The sequence below is a fragment of the Canis aureus genome, chromosome 9, assembly GCF_053574225.1.
Source record: "Canis aureus isolate CA01 chromosome 9, VMU_Caureus_v.1.0, whole genome shotgun sequence".
In the NCBI taxonomy this organism is placed as follows: Eukaryota; Metazoa; Chordata; class Mammalia; order Carnivora; family Canidae; genus Canis; species Canis aureus.
Window position 1 is genome coordinate 76,232,729 of NC_135619.1, and position 9,989 is coordinate 76,242,717.

Genomic DNA, 9,989 nt, shown 5'->3' on the forward strand with positions numbered 1-9,989 from the left:
GCGGGGGGTAAAGGCTGCCTGTGTGGGGTCAGTGGGGCACACAGGGAAGGCCTGGGGCAGTGGCCCTGGGCCTGGGAAATCTTGCTGGGGCTAGGGTGGGGATCCCCCTCACCTTCCTGAGGCTGGGGCTGGGCTAGGAACTTCCTGCAGCTGGAGGGCTCCGGTGTGTGTACAGATGCGTGAGCATGAGCATAGAGGGGGTGGCTGTGTGTGTCTGTGAGTGAGCCATGTACAGAGCAGTGTGGTACAGGGCAGCTCCCTGTCCAGTGCACCAGTGGGGCAACTGCATGCACCGCACCCACCAAGGGTGGTGTGGGTCCCTCTGGAATCCTGCCTCAACCCCTGACAGTGATACCAGCCTCTTCACTGGTCACCTGCTCTCCTGCCTCCCTCTGGTCCCTCAAGGCTGCCCCTAGAGGCATTTTCTGAGACACAAGCAACCGCATCATTGCCCCCAGAGGACTTACCACTGTGCTGTGCTCCCCCCCGACTGTCAACTGCAGGTTTTGCTCCCAGCTTGTCTAACTACCATGCACACCATACGCTCACACTAATGCTCACACTCTTACACACACACACACACACACAAACCCATGGGTGTGAAAGGCACGTTGAGGTGCCAGGCTGAGCAAGACAAGTGAAGCCCAAAAGGGTCAGGGGCGCAGGTACCCTTTCCTCTTTGGGCTCTACCCCTGCCTCAGTATGCCACAGACCCCGAATATGGACAGACAGGCGGCCTGATGGAAGCACGGGGCTGCTTTGGGCAAGCATGGAGTTTATTTAGGGAGGGAAGATTGGGCGGTTTAGTAGCAGATGCCGTCCACCTCTGCCATGACCACAGACACGTTGACGTGGGTGGGTTTACCCGCCAGGCGGTCGATGGTCTTCTGGGTGAAGGACATGGGCAGAGCCTCGTGGCCCACCATGCAGGAGAACTTCTCCCCCTGCTTCCAGTCTTCGGCTGTCACCCTCAGCATGCTGGTCACGGCAAACATGTTGGTCTGGTCAGGCTCCTTCAGGGGCTCCCAGGTCAAGTACTTCTCTTGGGGTAGCTCCTGGGTCCCTTGCAGCCATCGTACGAGCACATCTTTTGGTTTGAAGCCCCTCACCAAGCACGTCAGTGTCACCAGCTCATTGAGGGCCAGCTCTTCCGACGGCGGCGGCAGCAGGTGGACCTGGGGCGGGATGTGCTCTGCAGGACAGAGAGCCAGGTCAGGGATCTGGGGTGGGGGAAGAGCCTTCTTCCCCATAGCACCCCATGCCACAGTTTCCCTTTGTAAAATGTGGGTGGGAGCACCCAAGCCCAGGGGCTAGAGGAAGGAAGCAGGCTTAGGAGTTGCCTCACAAACTTTTGTGTGCCAAGCAGTGCCTCACGGGCAGGGTCTGGGCCCACCTGTGGTTTTGGTGATGCTGACAGTGATCGGGCTCTTGGATTCAGGGTGGGTGGCTGTGCAGGAGAAGGTGTCCCCATGGTTCCATGGATCAGCACAGCCTGGTAGGACACTGGACACACTGTAGCAGCCACAGGAGTCACGCTCAGGATTCTTCTGGATGGGTTCCTTCCCTTTGGAGGGGTTCCAGGTGAAGGTGGCACCCTTGGGGTCTTTCAGGCCACTCAGTGTGCATGTGAGGCTGGCATTGGAGCCTAAAAGCAGATCCTCGAGGGCTGGCTTCTGTAGTGACAGGCGGGGCTCATTGCACGAGGGACATGGATGACACGGATGACAGTTATCTTCAGGAGCAGAGAGAGAGAGAGAGAGAGAGAGAGATTGGAACAGGTCAGTGTGCACCCTCTGCCTGCCTGCCCCCTGCCACCCTCCAGGTCCTTCATGGAGGCCCCACCTTGGCCACTTGCTGGGAGCTCAGCCCAGCAGCCCACTGTCCTCCCCGTGGAGTGTCCTTGGGGACACGGCTCCAAGTGGAGGGTCAGAGTGAGGATGTGGGGCCCCTGCCCCTCCCCAGCCTGCCCTCTGACCTTTGCAGGGCACAGACACTGCCTTGCTGGGGCTGGAAGCATGCTGCACTTGGCATTTCACAGACGAGTCATCAGGGCACTGGGCAGCTGGCAGGGTCAACTGGCTGCTCATGGTGTATAGGCTTCCAGTAGCAGCCTTCATGGGGGGGAAGTTCTTGACAGATGTGCTGTCCTTGCCGGCATTCCAGGTCACATTCACAGGCTCCGGTGGGAAGAATCCCTGCACCAGGCAGCCGATGACCACGTACCCTTCTGACTCCTGGTGGCAGAGGCTCAGCGGGAACACACTGGGGCTGGTTTTGGACTCTGTGACACAGGACACTCTGTGAGCTGGTGGGCCAGTGCTGTCTGGACCCCTTACATGGCCTCACAGGCCAGGGTGAGGGCTATTTTTTCTTTGCACTAGAGGAAACTGCATAGAGATGGTCAGTGACAGCCCCAAGGTCATGCAGCTCATATGCCGAGGACCTGAGGTCAGAACGACACGCCTGAGTCCAACTGCACTGTTTCTGGACATGCTCGTCAGGGTTCTAGCATGGCCACCTTCCTCGGGGAGGGCCTCTGGTTCAAGCCACCCCCAGGTTGGATTTGTGGTTATTGAATGTGGCTCTCCCACTCACTGAGTCTGCAGGTACTCCTGGAGCCTCAGTTTCCCATCCATGCAGTGGGCCCAGACATGCACTCTGCTGGGCTTTGGGTATCACCAGAGATGGGCCCAGAGGGAGAGCACGGACCAGGACAGAGCAGCCCAGGCTTGAAGCAAGGCTGTGTAGGGGGTGACACAGGGGAGGAGAAGGCACTGGCTCCTTCTGGGACCCCCTTCCTCTTACCAGTCAGGGTCCCAGTCAAACCACCCACCCTCACTAGTCCCATGTCTAGCCTCCCTGTTACTGACAGGTGACCTCTGTGGCTTATGAGGTTTTGGAGGTTAGAGGCCCAATTCCAACTCCATCCAAAGGTGTCCCTGCTGGAAAAGCCAGAAATACAGAGTGTGGTCTACCCACATATACAGGACCAATTCCCTGAAGTGATGGTGGGGAAAGAGGGCATTATGGGTACAACCTAACTAGCATGACCCTATGGACCCCTAAGAACATGCAGAAAAACGGGGCTGAGGACTGAATCTCTGGGGGGTGATACAAACCCAACCTATTCCTTTACATTCACCTCAGTCACTAGCCTGAACAGCCCAGCTCAACCCAATACAGTCCAGTTTAGACCAGCTCAGTCCAACTCATCCTAGTTCAGCGCAGTTCAGCCCAGCTCAGCTCAGCCCAACTCAGCTCAGACAAGTTTAGCCTGGCCCAGTTCAGCTCAGCCTAGCTCAGCCCAGCCAGCTCAGCCCAGTTTAGCCCAGCTCAGCTCAGCTTCGTTCAGCTCAGGTCAGCTCAGTCCAGTTCAGCTCAGCTCAGCTCAGCTCAGCCCAGCTCAGCCAATTCAGCCCAGCTCAGCCCAGCCCAGCTCAGCTCAGCCTAGTTCAGCTCAGCCCAGCTCAGCCTAGCCCATTTTAACCCATTTCAGCTCAGTCCAGCTCAGCTCACCTCAGCCCAGGTCAGCTCGGCCCAGTTCACCCCAACCCAGTTCAGCCCAGCCCAGTTCAGCACAGCTCAGCTTGGCCCATTCAGCTCAGCTCAGCTCAGTTCAGCCCAGCCCAGCCCAGCTCAGCCCAGTTCAGGGCAGCTTAACGTGGCCCATTCAGCTCAGCTCAGCCTAGTTCAGCTCAGCCCAGCTTAACCCAGTTTAGCCCAGCTCAGCCCAGTTCAGCACAGCTCAGCTCAGCCCAGCCCAGCCCGGTTTAGCCCAGCTTGGCCCATTCATTTCAGCTCATCCCAGCTCAGCCTAGCCCAGCCTAGCCCGGTCCAGCCTGGCCCAGCTTGGCCCAGTTCAGCCCAGCTCAGCCCAGCCCAGTTCGGCCCAGCTCAGCCCAGCTTGGCCCAGCTTGGTCCAACTCAGCCCAGCTCAGCTCAGTTTAGCCTAGCCCAGCTCGGCCCAGTTTGGCCCAGCTAAGCCTACTTCGGCCCAGTTTAGCCCAGTTTAGCCGAGCTCAGCTCAGCCCAGCTCGGCCCAGCTCACTCCAGCCCAGCCCATTTCAGCCCACCCCATTTTAGCCCAGCTCAGCTTGACCCATTCAGCTCAGCTCTTCCCAGGCCAGCTCAGCCCAGGTCAGCCCGGCCCAGTTCACCCCAACCCAGTTCAGCCCAGCCCAGTTCAGCACAGCTCAGCTTGGCCCATTCAGCTCAGCTCAGCTCAGCTCAGTTCAGCCCAGCCCAGCCCAGCTCAGCCCAGTTCAGGGCAGCTTAACGTGGCCCATTCAGCTCAGCTCAGCCTAGTTCAGCTCAGCCCAGCTTAACCCAGTTTAGCCCAGCTCAGCCCAGTTCAGTTCAGTGCAGCTCAGCTTAGCCCAGCCCAGCCCAGCCCAGGCCAGCTCAGCCCAGCTCAGCTCAGCTCAGCTCAGCTCAGCTCGGCCCAGCTCACTCCAGCCCAGCCCAGTTCAGCTCACCCCATTTTAGCCCAGCTCAGCTTGGCCCATTCAGCTCAGCTCTTCCCAGCCCAGCTCAGCTTTGCCCAGCTCAGCCCAGTCGAGCCCACCCAGCTCAGCCCAGTCCACCCCACCCGGCTGAGCCCAGTTCAGTGTAGCTCAGCTCAACCCCGCTCAGCCCAGCCCAGCCCAGCCCAGGCCAGCTCAGCTCAGCTTGGCCCATTCAGCTCAGCTCTTCCCAGCCCAGCTCAGCCCAGGCCAGCTCAGCCGTTTAGTCCAGCTTAGCTTCGCCTAGCTCAGCCTAGTCCACCCCACCCAGCTGAGCCCAGTTCAGCACAACTCAGCTCAGCCCAGCCCAGTTCGGCCCAGCTCAGCCCAACTCGGCCCAGCCCAGCCCAGCTCAGCCCACCTTGGTCCAGCTTGGCCCAACTCAGCCCAGCTCAGCTCAGTTTAGCCCAGCCCAGCTCAGCCCAGTGTGGCCCAGCTCAGCCTAGTTCAGCCCAGCTCAGCTCAGCCCAGTTCAGTCCAGCCCAGCCCAACTCAGCCCAGCTCAGCCCATCCCAGCTCAGCCCAGCCCAGTTCGGCCCAGTTCAGCCCAACTTGGCCCAGCTTGGTCCAGCTCAGCCCATCCCAGCTCAGCCCAGCCCAGTTCGGCCCAGTTCAGCCCAACTTGGCCCAGCTTGGTCCAACTCAGCCCAGCTCAGCTCAGTTTAGCCTAGCCCAGCTCAGCCCAGTTTGGCCCAGCTAAGCCTACTTCGGCCCAGCTCAGCCCAGCCCAGTTCAGTCCAGCCCAGCCCAACTCGGCCCAGCTCAGCCCAGCCCAGCCCAGCTCAGCCCAGCTCAGTTTGGCCCAGCTCAGCCCAGCTCAGCCCAGCCCATCTCAGTCCAACTCAGCCCAGCTTGGCCCAACTCAGCCCAGCGCAGCTCAGTTTAGCCCAGCCCAGCTCAGCCCAGTTTGGCCCAGCTCAGCCTAGTTTGGCTCAGCTCAGCCCAGCCCAGCCCAGCCCAGTTCAGTCCAGCCCAGCCCAACTCGGCCCAGCTCAGCCCAGCCCAGCCCAGCTCAGCCCAGCTCAGTTTGGCCCAGCTCAGCCCAGCTCAGCCCAGCCCATCTCAGCCCAACTCAGCCCAGCTTGGCCCAACCCAGCCCAGCTCAGCTCAGTTTAGCCCAGCCCAGCTCAGCCCAGTTTGGCCCAGCTCAGCCTAGTTTGCCTCAGCTCAGCCCAGCCCAGCCCAGTTCAGTCCAGCCCAGCCCAACTCAGCCCAGCTCAGCCCAGCTCAGCCCAGCCCAGCCCAGTTTGGCTCAGCCCAGCCCAGCTCAGCCCAACTCGGCCCAGCTTGGCCCAACTCAGCCCAGCTCAGCTTATGGCCTTATGGCCACAGGGGTGGGTGTGAGGGTGAAAAGCCAGTCCAGTCTGGCCATGACCAGTGGCTGCCTTCCTCAGTTTACCCAGCCCAGATCAGCCTAGTTCGGCCCAGCTCAGCTCAGTTCAGTCCAGCCCAGCCCAACTCAGCCCAGCTCAGCCCAGCCCAGCTCAGCCCAGCTCAATCCAGTTCAGCCCAGCTCAGCCCAGCTCAGCCCAGCCCAGCTCAGCCCAACTCGGCCCAGCTCAGCCCAGCTCAATCCAGCTCAGCCCAGCTCAGCCCAGCCCAGCCTAGAGTAGCCCCCGGTAGTCTAGACAACTGTGCTTCTCCCAGCTCTCTGCTCTGTGATTCAATGGCTTCCAGGCCCATCTTCCCTTCTTCTTCTGCTCACTGTCCCTTCTGCCTGTCTCCATCCTCTTGGGCCCAGCAGCGTTCAGGATGGTCTGACTGAGGAGAAAAGGTCTGGACCACGTTCGGACCCACCTGCTGTAGGCCGCCCAGGGGTCTATTGCATCTGAGAGGCCCGGCCTCCCTCTGCCAGGTGGTGCACTGCTGCATGTCCCCCAGCCTGCCTCCCTAGGGGACTGGAGTGAGGATGGGGCCGAGGCCTCCTGTCAGCCTGCCTGACGGCCCTGTGGTCTCAGCAGCCCCCTGCCCTGCTCTGGGGCATTTGCCGCTATAGGCGGGCTGAGGCTGTGAGGGGTGGGCTGGGAGGGATTGCATGACTGTGCCTGGCCCACAGACGGGGTCACTTGCCCACTTCCTGTCCCACAGTGGTGGCTGCTTGCCTCCACGTCATGTCTGGTCTGTGGTCTGTCTGTGGTGGGGCCAGGTGTATGTGGCCTGGCCTGTGAGACCCCCAAGAGTCTGACTCTGGCTTGAGGCCATGTGGGTGCGAGGCAGGTGCCCCAGTGGAGGTCATTGCTTCATGTGGCTGGCTGGAGGCTGAGGTGCAAGGAAGCGAAGGCTGAGGTGGACGCGGTGGGGGGCTCAGGGACACTGATGTAGAGATGGTCTGGGAGGTGGAGATGGAGTGAAGGCTGGCAAACGTGCCCTGGAGGGAGAAGGCTTGCCCAGAGTGACCCCTGGGGGACCTGCGGGCCTCAGTAGGCCTTATGGCCACAGGGGCGGGTGTGAGGGTGAAAAGCCAGTCCAGTCTGGCCATGACCAGTGGCTGCCTTCCTCAGCCAGGTCTATGAGCAGGTGGCGGGGGTGGCAGGCTGTACCTGTCTGGGCCCCTGGAGCTCAGGGGTAGGGGGCAGCTGCGGGGCCACCCATGTCCTACCCTCCCAGCCCAGGGCTCTCCTGCTGGCGCCCAGGTGGCACCCACGTGTCTGCTCCCCTGCACACTGTGTGGCTGTCCCTGGTGCAGATCGGGCCCAGCTGGTGTCTGTGCCCATCTGATCCTTCACTCCTTCAAGCAGGGAAGGTTCTGGAGCCACACACAGGAGCCCTTGGTCCACCCCCAGGAAGGACACCACCAGGGGGAGTGGCAGCAAGCTGCAGGCTGAATGGAGGTGTCTGCTAACCTGTCTTCCCTGTGGGCTGGGGTGGCCCAGGGATGGGGAGTCCGGGCAGGCGGAAGGGGGAGAAGGAGGTGGATGCAGGGAAGGCAGCCCAGGGTGCTGCACACACTGCGGCCGGCTCCAGGAGTGGGGGGCCTCACTAAGAACCCCGGGGTCCCTGCAGCAGCATCACCTGTGGGGGATGTTTCCTCCCAGGCCGCGTGCCACTTGTCCCCCGCCTCCACCCTGTGAACACTGCTGTGCACATGACGCCCCTGGAGCTTTCCCTTTTTGCCTGCCTGTTGGACCCTGGATTCCACAGCCTCTGAGGGTCTGAAGCACTGGAGTCCCCCCAAAGCAGGCCCGGGCCCAGGGAGCAGGAGAAATGAGAGGCAGGGTGGGCAACACCCACAGGTCCAGCAGATGGTCCACCTTCTCCATCAGCCGCCCTGCTCCTCAGCCCAGGCACCCACCTGTGGGCATCGTGGGCACAGGCAGCCTGGAACACAGGGCAGAAGAGGTGTCGTTTGGCCCTGGAGGTGATGTCACAGTATTGCTCACCTGGCTGCAGCCATGAATGAGTCCCTGGGAACTCAGGAAACAGGTCTGAAGTGCATTCTGCTGACATTGACCCAGCACCCTCCATGATCAGGGCCTCTGCCCAGTGTGACCCAGCTCCCTCCAGGTGTCAGTGGCCATCCCCAGGGTGACTCAGCCACCTCAGGGTTAAGGGGATGTGCCCTGTGTGACCAGCACCCTGCAGGGTCAGGAGCTCTGGATAGCACTGGGCCCACGTGGCTTGAAAAGACCCAGGAGTCTCCTGAACCTCCTCTTGGCCAAGCCCTTCTGGCTGCATGTGCAAGTGTCCTGGGGCTGCTGTGACAGGGCCATAGATGGACTTGAGCAGTGGAAATTTCCCTTCCCAGCTCTGGAGGCCAGATGTCTGAGGTCTGGGGTGACAGGACCGCCCTCCCCCCACAGGCTCCACGGAGGGTCCTTCCTGCCTCTTCCAGCCTCTGTGGGCTCCACACGCTCCCGGGTTGTGGCCACATCCCTCCGGCCTCTGCCTCCATCTTCATGAGGCTTCCCCTCTGCGTCTGTGTGTCTCCTTGTGTGCGTCTTGTAGGACACCTACATCGGGTGTAAGCCTGGAGCTTCTCATCTTAAGCTCATTGACTTGAATCAGATGTGCAAAGACCCCTTTCCAAACAAGGTCACATCCACAGGTGCCACGGCATTGGGGGTGGACATAGCCTCTGGGCACCAGCATTCAGCCCACTGTGCTGGGTTCATAAGAGAGGGAGAGAGAGAGGGACAGAGGGACCTGACATGGTGGTTTCTTGGTGCCCGAGGGCATGTGAAGGTAGCATCCCTGGTACTGTCCCCCACGCCCTGCTCTCAGGCTGTGCTCCCCATGTGACAGGCCTCTGCTGGCCCCGCCTGACCGGTGACCGGCACACCTCCTCCCAGGCTCGGGCAGATGCCTTCTTCCCCTGTGCAGGGGTCTCTGGTGCCCGGGGCCTGTGTGAGCCGAGCTCTGGTTGTCCTCGAGCTGGGGTCCACAAGGCAGGTCTCCTGAACTGGGGCACCAGTCAGACAAGGGAGACGCTCAGCGCTGCCCTGAGGGACCCCCAGTCCAGGGGATGGGAGGAAGGCCCCCAGGCCTGGGCCTCTGAGAACCTGGCAGGTGGGGGTGGGTCTTGTGGCAGGAAATGAGTCATGTCTCTTGTAACATTATCTATCATCTATGTATCAGCTGTCTATCTATTATCTATTCATATATCTTTCCATCTCATATCTACCTACCTATCCAACCATCGTCGTCATCTGTTTATCTTCGATTCATCTATCTAGTCATCTATTTACCCATCCACTTATGTATTGTTCATCCATTTATAAAACTCCTATCATGTATCTATTATCTATCTATTCTTCTCTCATCTATCAACTTATCCTTCTATTATCTATCTATCCACCATCCATCCATTGATCTGTCCATGTATCATCTATTGGTCTATCCTTCATCTATCTATCTATCTATCTATCTATCTATCTATCTATCTATCTACTTTCCATCTGTCCATCCATCCATGCATCCATCCACCCACCCAACCATCCTTCCATCCCTTTCTTTCTATCCTTCCATTCATCCCATCCTTCTATCTATCATCTATCTATCTATCTATCTATCTATCTATCTATCTATCATCTATCTATCTATCATTTTGGATGATACTCAGGTCTCAGGGCTGCCATATACTCCGCCTCCTAGCTATGCCTCTACAGGGCCTAGGCCCATGTAGGGAGAATACAGTTCCACCCTGCACCCTCTGCAATTTTTTTTTATTTATTTAAAGTTTACTCAGTTCACATGCAGTGCAATATTGTTTTCTGGAGTAGAATTCAGTGAATCATCACGTACATACGACTCTCGGTGCTCATCACAAGAAGCCTGCACCCTTTGTGAAAATTCTAATGAGAAAGGAGAAGGCAGTGAGGATGGTGGCGGGGACCCTGCCTGCCCTGGGAGCGGTATTTCCTACAGGGTCTGTCTCCCATCAGGAGTTACAGATCATCGCGACCAAGGTCATTTCAGAAAGCGACCGATCGCCTCCTGGTTTTGGTACATGCAAGGCTGCATGATGCAACCCAACGGGGACTTGGGGCG

The 9,989-nt window shown here is 59.4% G+C and overlaps 1 gene segment (V, D, J or C); it reads right to left on the reverse strand.

The window, feature by feature from the left end:
• Positions 1–755: 755 nt before the first annotated feature.
• On the reverse strand, positions 756–7,804 carry LOC144319961 (Ig alpha-1 chain C region-like). The segment is given in 4 exon segments: positions 756–1,192; positions 1,394–1,741; positions 1,976–2,281; positions 7,795–7,804. Coding segments are annotated over 4 exon segments (1,053 nt in total).
• Between the last annotated feature and the right edge of the window lie 2,185 nt (positions 7,805–9,989).